Source organism: Chiloscyllium plagiosum, unplaced genomic scaffold (genome assembly GCF_037043375.1).
Source record: "Chiloscyllium plagiosum isolate Xiang-an unplaced genomic scaffold, Cpla_swu_hap1 HiC_scaffold_24, whole genome shotgun sequence".
NCBI lineage: Eukaryota > Metazoa > Chordata > Chondrichthyes > Orectolobiformes > Hemiscylliidae > Chiloscyllium > Chiloscyllium plagiosum.
The window spans coordinates 20020469-20040577 of NW_028270162.1; the positions used below are offsets into that span (position 1 = coordinate 20020469).

The 20109-nt window shown below is 38.6% G+C and overlaps 1 protein-coding gene across 3 annotated transcripts in view; it reads left to right on the forward strand.

Moving 5' to 3' along the window:
* Positions 1 to 20109, forward strand: part of smtnb (smoothelin b) — a 362626-nt gene that overhangs the window by 217567 nt on the left and 124950 nt on the right. For all 3 annotated transcript variants that reach the window (XM_043715564.2, XM_043715563.2, XM_043715562.2), the window contains exon 10: positions 2246 to 2304. In XM_043715564.2, coding sequence (XP_043571499.2) covers positions 2246 to 2304 — 59 coding nt within the window. The remainder of the gene's footprint in view (positions 1 to 2245; positions 2305 to 20109) is intronic.

A 20109-nucleotide genomic window follows, 5' to 3' on the forward strand; every position in this document is an offset into this window, starting at 1 on the left:
CTCATTGTATTTTCATAAATGCAAGTAACAATAAATTGATATTCTATTCTATTCTATTCTAATTGTTGCAAAGTCAACGCAGTAACAAAAGTGGACTCAAATCTAATTGCAACCATTGAAGATGTGTGATTTGTTGTAAAATTTGATTTGCTAAAAGGATAGTAGCAAGTGGTTGGGAGGGTACATTAACAACATTTAAAAGGCATTTGGACAAATACATGAATGGGAAAGAATTAGATGGATATGGGCCAAGTGCGGGGAAATGGGGTTAGCGTTGATGTACATTTTGGTCAGAATGGACCTGTTTGGGCCAAAGGGCCTGTCTCTGTGCTGTAGGATTCTATGACTCTCCATTGGCAAATTCCAATTCCGAGTACAGCCAAAGAAATATCAGTTTTTATCAATTTAAAGTCACATCCTTTGAAATGAAAAATTGACCGGCAACATTTCAATGATTAATCAACATGGTCATACATGGATAACAACTGTGTTGTCCACATCACTGATTCGTTGGTTTGCAGCCACATCTGAGAAGAACATTTATATCATTTGAATGAACCGCTTGATTGGTTGTGAAGAGATCAAATAACTAATTTGGTCATAGATCTGGCTATAAATGAATCAGCAAAAGTGACTTATTTGGACCACACTGTGAGACAAAGAAAGGTGAACCTACAAAAAAATTTCCCATGCCTCAGACAAAACAAGAAATTCAGCAATATATTGGCATGAGTGTATTTTATCAGAGGTTTGCAGCAAATTTAAGAGGCATAAATGCTCCTTTGTTGAACTTGTTGAAGAAAGATAAGAATGTTGCATGAACAAAAGAATGTCAGAGTGTTCTACCCTATTTGAAAGCTATACCGACAACTGCAGCTTTTTTTCTAGTACTGAATTATAAGAAAATTTAAACTGGCTCCAGATACCAGTGATGTTCCTGTTGGTAGAGTGTTGGTACAGGATGATGAAATGGGGATTGAATAGCCAGTCAGTTACACAAGCTAAATGTGTGTTAAAAGAAATATTTAATGGTGGAGAAAGAGACACTGGATTAGAGTTAGCTCTGCAGTATTTTGATGTTTACACATCCAATTATTTAGTGGAAATTGTGATTTATAAGGGCCACAAAACTTTGGTTTGTTTGGAGAGATTCTACTAAAAGAATCTAAGACTGTTTCATTGGCATTTAATGCTGGGGCCATGCAACTTGGGGGCCAGTTTGTTCACTTGGCTGAAAGGTTGGTTCACAGTGCAGAGTAAACTAAAACCAACTAATTTTGGTTATCCTGGAGCCTCCTCCTGATATCCTCCTGTGGGAGCCTAGGACTCTGTGTATCTCCATTCCTGCTCCATCTCAGGTGGCGGCATCAAAAGACAAGTGCCTAGTGTCGCAGGAGGTGTGGGATCCATGTACCATGACAGTCTTCAGCATGGAGGCAGTGGAAGCAACAGCGCCAGTGGCAGTAGAAAAGGAGCACATTGTCAGGACCCGGGGATAATGTCAGACAGTGGTGACTGGATGAGCAGTGAGGATAAAGTCTATGGAGTGGGAAAGATGAACTTTTAAAGCTGTTTCAGTTTCGGTAACATCAATTTAATATCAATTTATTGAGTATTTTACAATTTATACAATATATTCAGTATTTTTTTCTGTAATCCAAGGTGGCACTGGAGCATTATACACTTTTCACTGTAGCAAGTGACAATGTTGGATAAATCAAATCAAGTTATATAAAATAGAAACAATGCTAAAGAAAAGTTTGATATAGAATGAAAATACCTCTTAATCTTCTCAGTTTTTCCTTGTGAGAAGTTGCAGTAAAGGTGTATAATAAATAGTCATTTGGGGATTTAGATTTTAAATTTGATAATTAGAAGACTGAAGTTGAGAAGATAAGAATGTGAAATGAGCACTGAAGTACTGCACTTGAATTCATAGACTAAAACTTAAATTGAACCATTTAATTTAAAGAGCTTTCCAATCCATCCCATTCTCCTGGTCTTTCCCGACAGCCTTGACAATTTTCCCTTAAAGTATTTAGAAGTAAGAGGAGCATGGAGTGTACCATAACAAGATTAGATATTCATTGAAGATTTTTCTTTAGAAATGGCATTGGTTTTGTAATTTGTTGTTTCAGTATAGTTTGAAAATTTGGGTATGTATAATCAATGATAATTTGATCAATTGTAAACTAACACTGATAATAGATGGGTAAAAATCATCAATTTTATTGTCTTTTCTCAGAGCTGACATTTGGTTTGAGAGCTACTCCATTCAGAATGTCTGGTTCCAGCAGTATGATGGTAAGCTTTGCATTTCTGTTGTTATAATTTCAATTGAGACTGGTATGGTTTTTTTGGAAATCAATATTCCATGTATTTACTGAAGAATAAATCCACAAGGTTCTGTGTTTAAAGCAAACGAATTTTACCATATTAAAAAAATAAAGAGTACGAATACTAATAACTAAGCTCTATTTTAAATCGCTCTACCAATTCGAAACAACTAGCTTGGCTTGAAGTTAAACAGAAACTTGGTAGTCAAGTGTTCCCTGGTGTATTCTTCATGGCAGCACTAATACTTGGTACTTTGTCATATGATATGGTTATTAGCAGTAGGATCATTGCATAAATACAACAAGATAACAACAATGAAAATAAATCATTCAACCCAGGAGGAACAAATGTCAGAAGTCAGTTTATAACTTCAAGAAGTCATTGTCAGTCACTAGCAAAATGTGCATAAATGGATGTGGGTTCAATAGCATTTGTGGCAGCAATATAGTGAAAAATCAGCATACCAGAGAAAACCTTCATTTCAGAGCTGGTAAGAGGTGCTGGAAAAAAAGCGTGGACTAGGAAGAGATTAAGAGCTAGACAGAGGGAGTTAAAAAAAGTCCTTGGAGAAGAAATATTGTAGGAGCAATCTGAAGTTCTGTGACTTAAGTTAGAAATCTCTTTGGGCAAGAGGAATAAACTCTAAAAAAAATGGCATAAAAGGTCAGAATGGGAAAGATAGAAGTGAAAAGAAATACTTGCCTTTCAAAACAAATGTCTCTGCCATCATGATGAGGCCCCATGAGACATGGCTGTAGTTGATTGACCAAGGACCAGAACTTTAATTTATAGCAAGACTGCAATATTGAATAAGACACAGACTATGTTTAATTTAAGTAAAGGACAATGTAAAGGATCTGGAAAAGAAGTCCAACTGAAGAAGATAGAAGAATTTAAAGATCATCATAAGATTGGATCATTTGTAATTTAAGCCACAATTTTCGCAGGAAGATTTATGATGGCCACAACCACAGAAATTTATTTTTAAAATTGTACAAGGGGATTTGGAATGTATTTTAGGTTGTAAAAGGCAAGAAATCATCCATTTTATCCGTAACGAAGCATGGAACCTCCATCTTGGCTGCAGAAGGTGGGAAACCACCATTTTGTTCGTTACGAAAAATTAAAAAAAACCAACAACATACAGCAGAGATACAGTATTACTATTTAATAGAGTTTAAAGTTTTAAAACAAGAAAAACATCATAGCATTGCCATAATTCAGATGTAATTGCTATATAAGAACATGTTACATCATTGTTATAATCTAGAGTTTACAAACTTGTAGAAGAAGAAAATTCTGTTAATGTTATGCAATAATGTTATTATACAGAGTTTGAAGAGCGTTAAAACACTGTTACTTCAGTATAAGATTGAAAGCTTTAAAGCCATTCACATTTGTATATTGCAGAATAATTAAAATTTTCAGGAATATCAAAGAAGTGACATTGATATGCTATATATTTAAAACAGCTTTAACGTATTAAGAATAAATAACTACATTAATCACAGAATTGCAAAAGTAGAGACGAAGGCCATTTGATGCTAGATGTCTAACTGGGCATTGAGATTTAGTGCCATTCACCTGCCTTTTCCAAATACCTAAAACCATTCTTTCTATTTAAATAGTTGTCTAATGCCTTTGTGAATACCTGGATTGAACCTGCCTCCAGCAGACATTCAGGCAGTGCATTCTGGACCCAAAGCACTTGTTTTTCTCACTTCACATTTGCTTATATTGCGAATCATTTTAAGTCTGTGCCATCTTGATCTTGGTCCTTTTATTAACAGGAACAGTTTCTTCCTATCCGTATCTAGCCCCCTCATGTGGCAAATTTCTATTAGATATTCTCTGAACCTTCTCTCCAAGGACAACAGTCCCAAACTCTCCAATATGTCCTTGTAGCTGAAGTTTTGTATCTCTGGAATCATTTTTGTAAATCTGTTCTGTACTTTCTGCAAAATGTTCATGTCCTCCCTATAGTGTGGCACCCTGAACTCTACACAATACTCCTTCTGAGATCTAACATGTGTCTTATGTAACTTTATCATTCTCCTTTCTCTTGTATTCTATGCCCCTATTAATAATACTCAGCATACTGTATACTTTGTTAATGGCCAACCAACCGTTGTGTCATCTTTAGTGATCTGTACAAATATACACCCAGGGCCCTCTGCTCCTCCACACTTCCCCCCCACCTTTAGAATTATACCCTTATTTTATATTGTGTCTCCATGTTTTTTTCCTTCCAAAATGCATTACCTCACATTTTTCCTGCATTGAACTTTATCTATCACCAATTATCCTCACTCCACCAACCTGTCTATGACTTTTGAAGTTCTGAGCTGTCATCCTCACAGTTTACAGTGTTTCCAAGTTTTCTATTACAGGTACACAATCCTTTATCCAAACACCCAAAATCCGAAAAGCTCCAAAATCCAAAGTTTTTCTTGTGAAGTTTTTTTCTCCATAGCAAGGTTGTTTGGCGTGCATGCAATTAACCCAATTCCACACCCACTTGACCCACGTCACTCAGATGTGACGTGGCGGCATGGCCCAGCACTAGCAGGCGTCAATTCTGTCTCAGCGTTGTAGTACTCACAGGTGCGTCTGCTGTTTAGTAAAACAGTCACTTATTCCGAAATCTAAAAAATTCCAAAATCCGAAAACCAGCTGGCCTGAGGGCTTTGGATAAAGGATTTGTGTACCTGTATCAGATTTTGAAATTGTCTCCTGCACATCAAGATCTGGATATTAAATATATATTAAAAAAAACAGAGATCCCAGCATCCCTGGGAACTCCACTACAAACTTACCAGCAGCTTCAAAAATATCTTTTGACCATTATTCGGTTGCTACTGTAGATGTTGGGAAAAAAACTTTTCTTATAATACAGATTGCCTTCAAAATTAAATACTAAACCTTAAGCTGAACAAATAACTACAGTATTGCATTCAATAGGTCCTACAGCTGATTGCATCAGAAATCACAAAAGAAAGCATAGATGCTTTTGAATAAATTCTAACTGTTTTTGATAATTACTTCAGTCTGAGGACAGACAAAATCTTTGAAAAAGCAAAACTTAACACATGATCCTCCAGTGTAATCTGAAGATGATTTCATTAATTATTTGTACAGATTAGTGCAATAGAGTTATAAAGTTGAACAGCATGGAAACAGACCCTTTGGTCCAATGTGTCCATGCTGAACAAATGGTCTAAATTAATCTAGTCCCATTTGTTAGCATTTGGCCCATATCCCTCTAAACCCTTTCTATTCATATACCTATCCAGATGCCTTTTAAATGTTGCAACTGTAGCAACCTCCACCACTTCCTCTAGCAGCTATTCTCTACACTCACCACCTTCTGCATGAAGAAGTTGCCTCCGAGGTGCCTTTAAATTTTTTTACCCTCACCTTAAGCTTATGCCTTCTATATTTGGACTCCCCTATCCTAGAAAAAAGACCTTGGCTGTTTACCCTATCCATGCTATCCATGCCCTCATGATTTTATAAACCTCTTTAAGGTCTATATAGTGGAATACTGTGACTGAGGACTATTAAATCAGAATTAATAGAGACAGGGTAGTTGCTAGAATATTTGATGATTCATTGTCAGATTTATTAAATCTAAAGAAGAGTCAAATTTGAAGAAAACTATCCAAATGGCGCATGAAGCAGAAACCAGAAGATTTAAAATCACATTTTAAAATCCTGAAATATAAAGGACAACCTTTCAACATGAGAGCAACACAGCCTATCTACCTAATAAGCTCTAAACACTCTACAGACATGCTTAACAAGATAACACAAAGGCTAGACCAAACAATGGATATTAGGAGTCAGTGTCAGCAGTCTGGAATAAAAAATGCCCCACAAGCTAATGCAATGCCCAATTATAACAAAATGTTACTACATCTGTAAGATGACAGTGTCTCTTCCACAAGATGTCAACACAGTTTAAAAGCAGCACAAATATAAAGGCTTACTCATATAGAAGAGATTAATGCAGAACCTTCTTATTTAGAAAACATACCCACATTAAGTAGTGTACCTCCATTAGAAAAGAGATCCAAGTCATTCCTAGGGGAAATTGGTGATCCACCTGATTTAACATTCACAAGACCTGCATGTCAATGGATATCCCATTAATTTTAAGCTCAATACCTAGGTGCAAGTGTCACTGTCCTATTACATCATAAACCAAGCTGAAAAACAGGAGTTATTGCTTAGAGATGTGAAACTATGTTTGTAAGTGGATTAGCACTCATGAGTTGAGGTATGCTACAAGAAACAGTGCAATTCAAAGAATGTATGAAAGTTCAAAATCTGATTGTAATTCACAATCAGCTCTTATCACCTCTGAGCCTAAATGCATGATTTGACTTCAATATCCTTAAAATAGCAAAAGGAATTAACCTACTTCTAACAGAATCACTGCTGTTGATCCATCGATCACGGCATAACTTTCATTGGGCCTCTTAAGACTCACGGCAGAAGTCAAAAAGAAAAACCTGTTGAGAATATCAATGTTAACATAATAGAATTGTCTCATACTGTCAACAGAAAGGAAGTCACATCTGTTCTGTAAGTGGTGGAAATATTTTCAGTTCTTATTATCACTGAAAAAACTTAGCTGAGAACAGTGAGCAAAGTTTGCTAGTGAGGCAAATACTTGGATCAAGAATGAGCAGAGTAATCCTCTTCAGTTCTTTGATAAATCTGTAACTCAAGTTATACAGATAGTATAACAGGAAGCTGAACAGATTGATACAGCACATTTGACTTTGGTGAATAATGAGCCAACACACATTTTAGAGCAATATTTGAATCCTTTGGACTAAATATTTTTTTTTTGGCTAACTCCAAGATTTGTTGAGTTTTTGGAAAGGTTTCTGCCATAAACTTGAGCAGGTTTTCTCGTCATATCTTATCAAACGTACCTCATTTACTACCTACCCCATTCTAAGGCATGTATCATGTTTGAGTACCTCCCATTTAATGATGTTCCCAGTACAGTACGACACTGAAAGATGAGCATCTCTCACACTTACAGCATCTTTGAAATGCTGCTGTTCAGGACAAACATGAATAATCTAGCATTGCCTCTCACTGGCAACATCAGGACACAGAAGCCATGCTGCCCATGGCACATATCCTGCTCTCACCTAGCTGTCATCTACTAGAAATCAAGGGCATGCACAATGATGTCATGAGGCCTAGTCACAGTGGGTTTTATCTTTTATTCCTCATTAACCGGTCTTGTGAGAGTCCTGGACCCTCAAATGCACCAGATACACAAGAGCTCTCCAAGGTTTCAGAGATATAGCAACTGCCATGGTAGCGGACATGCATGCCTAGGAAATGGTATCGGTGATGGTTGACACTTCCTCATACATGCAAATCTGTTCTTTCACCCTTGACACTGTTTAACCAGCACACCACTCTTTATCTGATTGTAACTACATTGTCCGAATACCTTCTGATTCAGCTCCACCTAGTCCCCAATGTCCATTGTAGATCTAAAGCTTGTCATTATCCAGTTGGGGAACATTACATAAAAAATCCAAATATGAGCTTTTAATTACAGACAGAAAAAGCAAATGCAAACACATCCAATAAGGCTTAAGTTCCCCCAACAATGCAAATTAATTTTCAGTATTGTGACCAATTAGTGTTTTTCAGTTCACAATAGTCTGTTGCACCCTTGGAGCATGCACAAATAAGAGTTCGCTTTCAGTCAGCATTGGCCTTTTGTTATGTCATTGTTACCAACTTAAAATCATTGAATTCCCCATTTTCAATCTGCAAGCACCGCTGCCATATTGCAAGTTGGCTTTGACTAGTACTTGACCCCTAATAACTGTTACTGTTCAGGTATAACAAATGGGCAATGAAATGATTGCAAATTAATTAGAATTATGTTTTATTGTCACGTATTCAAGTGAAGAAGAACAGGAGTATAGTAAAGAGTGTATTATTGGCAATCATAATACAATTAGGCAAAATTTAGGATGCATAGAATGGGGAAGGAAACTGCAGGGGATGGGCACAATTGAAATGTGGAGCTTGTTCAAGGAACAGCTACTGCGTGTACTTGATAAGTATGTACCTGTCAGGCTGGGAAGAAGTGGTCGAACGAGGGAACCATGGTTTATTAAAGAAGTTGAATTTCTTGACAAGAGGAAGAAGGAATCTTATGTAAAGATGAGACGTGAAGGCTCAGGTAGGGCGCTTGAGAGTTACAAGTTAGCCAGGAAGGACCGAAAGAGAGCGCGAAGAAGAGCAAGAAGCAGATATGAGAAGTTGTTGGCAGGTTGGATCAAGGAAAACCCTAAAACTTTCTATAGGCATGTCAAGAATAAAAGAATGACTAGACTAAGATTAGGGCCAGTCAAGGACAATAGTAGGAATTTGTGCATGGATTCTGAGGAGATAGGAGAGGCTATAAATGAATATTTTTCATCAGTATTCACACTGAAAAAAGACAATGTTGTTGAGAGAACAACATTGTTGAGATACAGGCTACTAGACTAGATGGGATTGAGGTCCTTAAAGAGAAGGTGTTAGCAATTCTGGAAAGTGTGAAGATAGATAAGTCCTCTGGCTGGATGGGATTTATCCTAGGATTCTCTGGGAAGCTAGGGAGGAGATTGCAGAGCCTTTGGCTTTGATTTTTATGGCATCATTGTCTACAGGAATAGTGCCAGAAGCCTAGAGGATAACAAATGTTGTCCCCTTATTCAAGAAAGGAAGCAGTGACAACCCTGGTAATTATAGACCAGTGAGCCTTACTTCAATTTTGGGTAAACTGTTGGAAAGGATTATAAGAGATAGAATTTATAATCATCTAGAAAGGAATAAGTTGATTAGGGATAGTCAACATAGTTTTGTGAAGGGTAGGTCGTGCCTCACAAACCTTATTGAGTTCTTTGAGAAGGTGAGCAAACAGGTGGACAAGGATAAAGCGGTTGATTTGGATTTCAGTAAAGCGTTTGATAAGTCTCCCCACGGTAGGCTATTGCATGAAATACAGAGGCTTGGGACTGAGGGTGATTTAGCAGTTTAGATCAGAAATTGGCTAGTTGTAAGAAGACAGAGGGTGGTGGTTAATAGGAAATGTTCATCCTGGTGTTCAGTTACTTGTGGTGTACCAAAATGATCTGTTTTGTTCCACTACTGTTTGTCATTTTTATAAATGACCTGGATGAGGGCACAGAAGGATGGGTTAGTAAACTTGCAGATGACACTAAGGTCAGTGGAGTTGTGGACACTGCGGAAGCATGTTGCAGATTACAGAGGGAAGTAGACAAGTTGCAGAGCTGGACTGAGAGGTGGCAAATGGAGTTTAATACCGAAAAGTGTGAGATGTTTCACTTAGGAAGGTGTAACAGGAATGCAGAATACTGGGCTAGTGGTAAGACTCTTGGTAGTGTGGACAAGCAGAGGCATCTCTGTGTCTCTGCATAGATCCCTGAAAGTTGCCACCTAGGTCGATAGGGTTTTTAAGAAAATGTACAGTGTGTTAGCTTTTACTGGTAGAGGGATTGAAGTTTGGAACCATGAGGTCATATTGCAGCTGTACAAAACTCTGGAGTACACACTTGGGGTATTGCATACAATTCTGGTTGCTGCATTATAGGAACGATATGGAAGCGTTGGAAAGAGTGCAGAGGAGCTTTACCAGGATGTTGCCTGATATGGAGGGAAATTCTTATGAGGAAAGGCTAAGGGAATTGAGACTGTTTTCTTTAGAGAGAAGAAGGTTGAGAAGTGACTTAATTGAGACTTACAAGATGATCAGAGGATTAGATAGGGTGGACAGTGAGAGGCTTTTTCTTCAGATGGTGATGGCTAAGATGAGAGGACATAGCTTTAAGTTGAGGGGTGATAGATATAGGACAGATGTCAATGGTAGGTTCTTTACTCAGAGAGTAGTAGGGCCGTGATATGCCCTGTCTGCAACAGTAACGGACTCGCTAAGGGCATTAAGGTCATTAAGGGCTTTTAAATGGTCATTGGATAAACATATGGATGATAATGGAATAGTTTAGGTTAGATGGGCTTCAGATTAGTTTCACAGGTCAGTGCAACATCAAGGGCCAAAGGGCCTGTACTGCGCTATAATGTTCTATGTTCTATGTGTACAAAATCACCATTCACCAGCGTCATCTGAGGTACAAAAATTGAAATTTTAAAAAAGGTCTTTGATACAAAAACAAAACAATCATCTAAAATACAAAAACAGAATTTAAAAAAAGCAAGAATACAAAAAGAAACAGCCAAGAAGAAAGGGGGAATTATCCACATCTAAAAGTCTTATGGCCATAAGGTAGCCTTATCTCCATAAATAAGTGTGCCTCCCTCCCCAAAGCCTCAAGTCTCAGTGCCACGCAGACCCTCACACGTTGCACTTGCTGCCGCTGCTGGCCCTCGGAAGTTGCTCCCACTGCCCCCAGAGACCCTCGGAAGCCACTTCCATTGCCATCACAAACACTTGAAAGTCGCTCCTCGAGTCTGTTGCTGCCACTACCAAATTCTGGAACATGCTGCCCTGATTGTTGCTGCCATTCTGCTCTCACTGATGCCCTGCTGACGATGCTGCAAAATGCAAAAAGGAGAGAGCAAGAGCAAAAGTAAAAGAAAGAAAAGGGTAAAAAAAGTAAAGGAGACAGAAGCAGACAAGTCCCAGGCTCAGCAGCCTGAATGCTGCACTGCTACTGCGCCACCATCATGGGTAGTTGGGTTTACAAATGGTCGCTTCATGTATTTGTTCCTTCAATGTCCTACCATCCAGCAAACATAATCTTGTGCTTTCACCCATCAAAGAGACATTGACCCTGCCCACCCTGGATGTTGTCCCTGCCATTTTCTAGTAGCACTTCTCATCTAGAGAAGGGAAAGTGATGGTAGGGAATGCATCTCGCAGTGAACACCATTAGAACCAGAATCCGCTTGGTTGCCAGGTACCCTCATATGCCTCTTTTTACCTTTCACTACCTTGTCAGTCTATTTTCTTCTCTCCCCACCAATATGGAGACCCACCACATTGAACATCACCTAAAAATATTGTTCCTGTCCTGAACACTGACGATACACCTTTATGATGCTCACTTTGCTCTGCTATGCTTCCCATGCCATTAACCCATCCTCCTGAAGCCTACCAAGTTCTCAGTTGCTGTTCTGCATACCCTCATTTATTTTGAGTTTTCAATCATCAACATTTTTGTCCCACCTCTGCAGATGCCTCATCTTCTTTCTCTATCCCCTGTCTTGACTCCGCACCCCTTTTGGCAGTGATCCTCCTTTTGACAGTAAAGGCTCCCCTTTAGGGGAGCAGTTTTAAATGATTGCTCAATGGATGGTCCTCATTGACTTCAAGGAGTTCCTAGACCTGACCAATCAAGTGTTTGCAGCTCACCAACAGGCGACACTTAATTCCAAGAATGTTTGTGATGGCTTTCCTGGACTGCAGCTGTACTGGGACAAATCCCCTGAATGTTAATGTTCCAAGACAATGTCCAACCACTATCAAGTGTCTGGACTGTTTTCAAGCTGTGCCCATGATTGATAGTACTGGGAGTGAGTCCCTGATCGAGTGCCCATCTCACAAACTGAAATGAACACTAGCCCCACTAGTTTCCAACATGTGCTTGCCATGGAGGCAGATGACACATGGTGTGGGTGTAAGATTGACAATGGAGTTTAGGAGGCATGGGTGTAGGTGAGATGGAATAGTTCTAACTGTAAAAGTTATTATATACTTGAATATTTATTTGTAACATATGAGAAAAGTAAACTGGAGGGGGGTGTTGTATAATATAGTGGTAATGAAAGAATAAATGTTAAAACTGCATTAAGCTCCCAAAAAAAACTATTACTATCACATTCTTTGACTGGAGAAGTGCAATCTATCTCAAGGTTTCAATGAAGATAGGGAAATATTTAGAAGGGACCTAAGGGGCAACCTTTTCACACAAAGGGTGGTGCTGCTGTCAGAAAGTGGTGGAGGCTGGTACAATTACAACGTTTAAAAGGCATCTGGATGGGTATATGAATAGGAAGGGTTTAGAGAGATATGTGCCAAATGCTGGCAAATGGGACTGGATTAATTTAGGATATCTGGTCAACATGGACGAGTTGGACCAAGGGGTTTGTTTCCATGCTTACACCTCAATGATTCTATGACTCAATTGTCTCTTGACTTCCTTAGTTAGCCATGGTTGGTTGATCCTTCTTTTCGAATTTTGCTTCCCAACTAGGATGTATTTTCACTGAATTACTTCCTTAAATATCTACCAATGCTTGCTTACTATCATTCCAGTTCATCAATGTACCCAGTCAAAATTAGAGTGGTGCTGGAAAAACACAGCAGGTCGGGCAGCATCCGAGAAGCAGGAAAATCGACGATTCGGGCAGGAGCCCTTCATTCTGACCTGCTGTGCTCTAATCTTGACTCTAATCTCCAACATCTGCAGTCCTCACTTTTGCCTATCAATGTACCCTGAAGAAGGGCTCATGCCCGAAACGTCGATTCTCCTGCTCCTTGGATGCTGCCTGACCTGCTGCGCTTTTCCAGCAACACATTTTCAGCTCTATCAATGTACCCAGTCCACTTTAGCTAATTCTATCATCATTTCATTTCAATGCTCTTTATTTAAGTTAAACACAGTTGTTTCCAACTCATCTTGCTCACTCTTGAACTGAATATTAAATTCTATTGTGTTATGATCACTGCTTGCTAGGGCAGCTTTTACTCAGAAATCATTTATTCAACGTGGCTTATTACCTATTATTGAATCAAGACAGCCTACTTCCTGATTGGCTCCATGATATATTGGTCAAGGAAACTGTCCCTAATGCACTCTAGAAATATGTTGTTGTAGATTATCTGTTTTTATGATGACAGTTGAAGGTTTAAATCCATGTTTTAGAGGGATTAAATGTAGATTTGAAACACTTGGTAATTGACAATGCAAGATTAGGAGATAATGAGTTTTGGCTTATTTAGATAGCTAATTCATCAGAGTATGATCATCTCCTTTTCAGGCTGCAGTATTCTGGGTAATATTAATCGTACTTCATTGCTAGACTGTTGAGAATTCTGTCTTCTCTTAGATCTTGTGTTTCTCCAGTTCATTGAAAGCAAAAAGTTGGATTACAGGTTTTAATTAAAGGAGGAAGAGGTAGGATTTTTTACACCTATTCAGAAATTGCGTCATGTGTGATTGGAGAGTTGCGGGATGATAATTTTACAATGCTTTGGATAATTGCAGCTACTCTGAATGTGCAATTAATTTCAAACAGTGAAAATTTATCATTTTATTCATGAATGGTAAAATTGTGGAATGCAAAGTATACCTAAAATTTTGCTGAGGAAAGTAAAAGTCTGATTCAATTATTCAATTTAATCCTCAATTTATAAACTATACCAATGGAACTAAAATGAGAGTATGTTCTCTCATTTGGAAGTTTTATATTTTGTCTGTCTATTTTATACAGGATTTGTTTGTCATTGTAATGACATAAAATTAGCTTTATTTTCCACAAGGGCTCAGGCTAGATTTTTCATCTTGTCTTCCTACTTTATTGTAACAGTGATTCAACCTGTACTGATAATTTTTCATAGCCCCAAACCTAACACCAGCACTAATGCTATCTCCACCTTACAGTGAACTCAACTCGTATTAGCATGATTTGTAATTCTTTCCTACTCTTCACTTAAAAACTGAACAAATTTCCTCAATTGAAATGCACACTTTGATCATTTGTAATCTTTTTCAGCTTCTTTGATTCAGGTCAACTGAAACCAAACTGGAATTGAACTGGAATCATATTGAGTTATAAACTATAATATCAAATATCATTTAGTAATTAGGTTTACTACTATAATCATGTAAAGTTATTTTAATATTTAAGTCTCCTAAAGAATCAGTAAATAAATTCAGAGTTATAATTTAGACCAGAAAAGGTATTAACATTACATTCACCATTATATGTAAAACCGATGAAGGATTAAGTATTGAAAGAGGACCTGACTAAAGTACGACCAAATGATTCAACTCAAAGATTCCAAAGGTATTTTTAAGAAGTAGGCTAAATTTGTGTGACCTGTGTATTACACATTAAGGATTGTTTATTTGTAATATCAATTTGAGTATCATAGAATTGCAACAAATAGAGAATGATATTTGATACTGTCCTGGGATTTATATGCTGCTTAAAGGAGGCATAAACAGATTGGTTTACTTTACTCGATAATAAGTAGTTAATATAGACTGGCATAGCCAGTTTTAACAACTAACTACATTTAGCAATCTCCAAAATATATTCTTTGATCATGAAATGGTCTTTCCCATAGCATACAACAAATATAAAAATGATATTGATGTAGCCTTAGCCATGAAGTTCAATTACTTCATTCGACCATGTGACAAACTGCTCATTTCTGATCATGTAGTGGCCAACAATTCAACTCAAGTCACATATCCAGATTATAGGAAGGAATTGTAATTTGTTTCTGGGCATTATGGCACTGACAAAGAAATTCACAACGAAGAAGTGAAAATACCACAGCACACTGTATTTGTATGTTTTACAGAGAACACTAGTTGAAGTGTGCTACGCGCATGTATCAAGGATTTAAGGAGACATTGAGCTTTGCCCTTGAAAATGACATTATTCCTTTATATGACAGAACAACAGATGGCAGGCTCTTGTGATCGAGTCACATGGCTGGAATTAAAATCTTCTTGTGGATTAGCAACCTGAATCCATTACTGCCTTGTAAAATATTTTAGTCCATATGTCATCCTTTGTAAAGGAAATGAAATTCTGGGCTGACAGAAAGGTTAATGATATTTTTAAAGGTGTAAAATGTTCGAAAATATTCAAATATAATGGCTCTGATTTTTCTGATGGATTTTCTGAGAATCCTATTAGAATTTTTCCCTCACCCTTCAGTTCAACATTTTTCTGTCTCTGAATTGATGGAATGGAATAATAGTATGGAAACAATTATCTGTTCCCATTGCTCTCCAGGTATCTGTTTGGGTGCTTCTGGCATCTGTCCTGCTGCACCAAAACATCCAGTGCAGTAACAGACAACCCTAGAGCAAACACTCTGCCTGTTATGCCATGACCTTTCCACTTGCGGGACTGACATTCTCTCCCAATCACCTCCAGCATCTGCTGAAGCCAAAATATAGCACCCCCCCACCCCAACTTTAACAAGTGAAGGTAAGCTTTACAAAGTGCAGACTAGATTAATTGATGTTAACCTCAAATGATTTGGAGCAGCCAGTATTGGACTGGGGTGGACAAAGTTAAAAATCACACACCGGGTTATAGTCTAACAGGTTTATTTAGAAGCACTAGCTTTCGAAGCACTGCTCCTTCATTAGGTAGCTGTGGAACAGGATCATAAGACACAGAATTTATTGCAAAAGATTATAGTATCATGCAACTGAAATTATATATTGAACAAACCTAGATTGCTGTTAAGTCTTTCATCTTTTTAGAATGAGATGCTATTGTTATTTCTTTAACTCCCAATAAAAGCAAATTACACCATTCCAGCATTAACAATGATTACAATGGTGTTGACATGTGGTTAATAATGTGTCATTTCCATGATGATGAGCCCTGAACCAATTTAATTCTTCCTCCAAGTATTATGCTTTTAATATCTATTTGAACAGATAGACAGAATGTAATTTAATTCTCAAAGCATTGCAATTTGACATTACAGCATGCTTTGTAATACAGTACTGAATCACAACCAGGCAGTTGTGGTGGATGGCTCAAAAGTCACATTCTGTTCTTTTAGAGATGAGAGTGTTCTGAATCAAATCTCATTGATAAGATTTTATTGAATAAAATGTGACCATTGCTAGCAAATTAGCATGTGCTTCCCATTCCAAATTGCCCCTAGGAAAGTGGTCATGACAGCTTTCACAGAGCTGTTTGGAATGGAGTTCCAGGACTTTGATTGAATAACAAGGTAAAGCAACAGTTCCAAGTCAGGGTAGCATGTGCCTTGGAGAAGAAGGTATAGTGGTTGTGTTCCCATGTGTCTCCTGGCCTTGCCATTCTAGCTGATAGATCATATGTGTTTGGAAGGTGCTGTCATAGGCTTCTGGGAGAGTTTTTGTAGTGTATCATATGTATGATACTTAATGTTACCATTATGCTTTGGTAGCAGAGTGAATGTTTGTTCTGAATGGTGTCATGTTTCTTGAGTATTACTTGAACTGTGGCCGCTGTCATAACTATGCTGAGGTACAGTCTAGGTTATTATTTTTTGACAAAGAAAACTTGTAGCAAAACCTAATGAGAACTTAAATAAAATACAATGGGTAAGAAGCATTTTTCAAGGAACTGAAGCAGTACTGTGTGAAATGTTCAAGAGTTCAGCTATGGGACTCCTGACGTTTCTAGTTTTTCGCTAAAACTTTACATTCAGCAGCTAAGTGCAAGAGGTCAAATTGGAAATGATAATTAAACTAGGAATAAAGCCTGAAAACTATAAAGTGAGTTAGACAAATTGTGCAATTGAATAGATTGCTGACAGATGAAATTTAATCATTCTATTGCAAAGTATTGCAAATAACTTTCCATTAATAGTATTCCAATGATGGAGGTTGAATCTGAAAGAGATATTAGAATATTAACCGTCCATTGGTAAACATGTCAAATCACTATGAAGCAGCAATCAACAAAGCAAATGACATGCTTAAGAACTAAATGCTAGTTTTTCAGATGCATCAGTCACCAAACAGGATAAAAGAATTTGAATGTCATATTTGGACAGTTAGAAAATAAAGTTCCAGCCTAGTTATTACTTAATGCTGATAAAATAATCTCAATCAGGGGTACTGTAATTGACACTAGTAACCACCTACCCACTTAGTATGGTTTTGGGTCAGACCATACTATCCATCGAGTCACTGAGATGGTCTTCTGACTAATGGTGAGCTCAGACTTTAGAACATAGAACAATACAGCGCAGAACACACCCTTTAGCCCTCGATGTTGCGCTGACCTATGAACTAATCTAAGCCATCCCCTACACTATCCCATCATCATCCATGTGCCTTCCAAACACATATGATCTATCAGCTAGAACGGCAAGGCCAGGAGACACATGGGAACACAACCACTGTACCTTCTCCTCCAAGGTACATGCTACCCTGACTTGGAACTGTTGCTTTACCTTGTTGTTCAATCAAAGTCCTGGAACTCCCTTCCAAACAGCTCTGTGGATGTAACTTCACCAGATGGGTAGTAGCACTTCATGAAAGCTGTCATGATCACTTTCCTAGGGGCAAACGATTGTTTAAATCTCCCTAATGTGGTTGAGTTAACTACATTGGCAGGCAGGGCATTCCATGCCTTTACCACTCTCTAAGTAAAGAACCTGCCTCTGACATCTGTCTTAAAACTATCACGCCTCAATTTGTAACTATGCCCCCTTGTAGAAGCTGACGTCATCATCCTCGGAAAAAAGCTTTCACTGTCTACCCTATCTAATCCTCTGATCATTTTGAATGTCTCTATCAAATCCTCTCTTAGCCTTCTTCTTTCCAATGAGAACAGACCCTAGTCTCTCAGTCTTTCCTCATAAGACCTTCCCTCCAGACCAGGAAACACCCTGGTAAATCTCCTCTGCACCTTTTCCAATGTTTCCATATCCTTCCTGTAATGGGGCTACCAGAACTGTACACAATATTCAAGTGCGGCCAGACTAGCGATTTGTATAGCTGCAGCATGACATTATGGCTCCGGAACTCAATTCCTCTACTAATAAAACCTAACACACTGCATTCCTTCTTAATAGCACTACCAACCTGGGTGGCAACTTTCAGGGATCTATGTGTATGGACTCCAAGATCCCTCAGCACATCCACACTACCAAGAATCTTTTCATTGATCCAGTATTCTGCCTTCCTGTTATTCCTCCCAAAGTGAATCATTTCAATTTATCTTCATCGAACTCCATTTGCCACCTCTCAGCCCAAATCTGCAGTTTATCCAAGTCCCCCTGCAACCTGCAACATTCTTCCAAACTGTCCACTGCTCCATCGACTTTAGCGTCATCTGCAAATTTACTAACCCATCCACCTATGCCTGCATCTAAGTCATTTATAAAAATGACAATCAGCAGGGGTCCCAAAATAGATCCTTGTGGCACACCACTAGTAACAGGACTCCAGGCTGAATAGTTTCCATCAACCACCACTCGCTGCCTTCTTACAGAAAGCCAGTTTCTAATCCAAATTGCTAAATCACCCTCAATTCTATGCCTCTGGGATTTCTCCAATAGCCTACCATGTGGAACCTTATCAAAGGCTTTACTGAAGTCCATGTACACCACGTTAACTGCCCTACCCTTATCCACATGCTTGGTCACCTTCTCAAAAAGCTCATTGAGGTTTGTGAGACATGACCTGCCCTTGACGAAACCATGTTCACTATCTGCAATCAAATAGTTTCTTGCTAGACGATTATAAATCCTATCTCTCATAATCCTTTCCAAATCTTTTCCTACAACAGACGAAAGGCTCACTGGTCTATAATTACCTGTGTCATCTCTACAGCCCTTCTTGAACAAGGGCACAACATTTGCAATCCTGCAGTCCTCTGGTACTAAACATGTAGATAATGACAACTCAAAGATCAAAGCCAAAGGCTCCAACACCTCCTCCTTAGCTTCCCATAGAATCCTCAGATAAATTCCATCTGGCCCAGGGGACTTGTCTACTTTCACTCCTTCTAGAATTGATAACACCTTTACTAACCTTGATCCTTTCTAGTCTAATATCTCGTACCTCATTCTTCTCCTCTACAATATTCTCCTTTTTCTGAGTGAAAAACCGATGAGAATTATTCATTTAGTACCTCTCCAATCTCCGCAGGGCCCACACACAACTTCCCACTTTTGTCTTTGACTGGCCCTATTCCTACCCTAGTCATCCTTTTATTCCTCACATATCTATAGAAAGCTTTAGGGTTTTCCTTTATTCTACCTGCTAAAGACTGCTCATGTCCTCTCTTTGCTCTCCTTAACTCTCTCTTTAAATCCTTCCTAGCTAATCTGTAAATCTCCATCGCCTCATCTGAACCATCTCGTCTCATTGTCACATAAGTCTCCTTCTTCTGCTAAACAAGAGATGCAATTTCTGTAGTAAACCACGGTTCCCTTACCTTATCACTTCCTCCCTGCCTGACAGGGACATACCTATCAAGGACATGCAATATCTGTTCCTTAAACCAGCTCCACATTTCGATTGTCCCCATCCCATGCATTTTGCTACCCCATTCTATGCCTCCCAAGTCTTGCCTAATCACATTATAATTGCCCTTCCCCCATTGATAACTCTTACCCTGTGGCATGTATCTATTCCTTTCCATTGCTAAACTAAACTGAATTATGCTCAATCTCTCCAAAGTGCTCACCTACCATTACATCAAACACCTGGCCTGGTACATTACCAAGCACCAGATCCAGTGTGGCCTCCCCTCTTGTCGGCCCTTCGACATACTGTGTCAGGAAACCCTCCTGCACACATTGGACAAAAAAATGACCCATCTGATGTACTAAAGCTATAGCATTTCCAGTCAATATTGGAGAAGTTAAAGTCCCCCATAATGACCACCCTGTTCCTTTCAGTCCTGCCCAGAATCATTTTGCCGATCCTCTCCTCCAGATACCTGTAACTCTGCGGAGGCCTATAAAAAAACTCCCAGCAGTGTGACCTCTCCTTTCCTGTT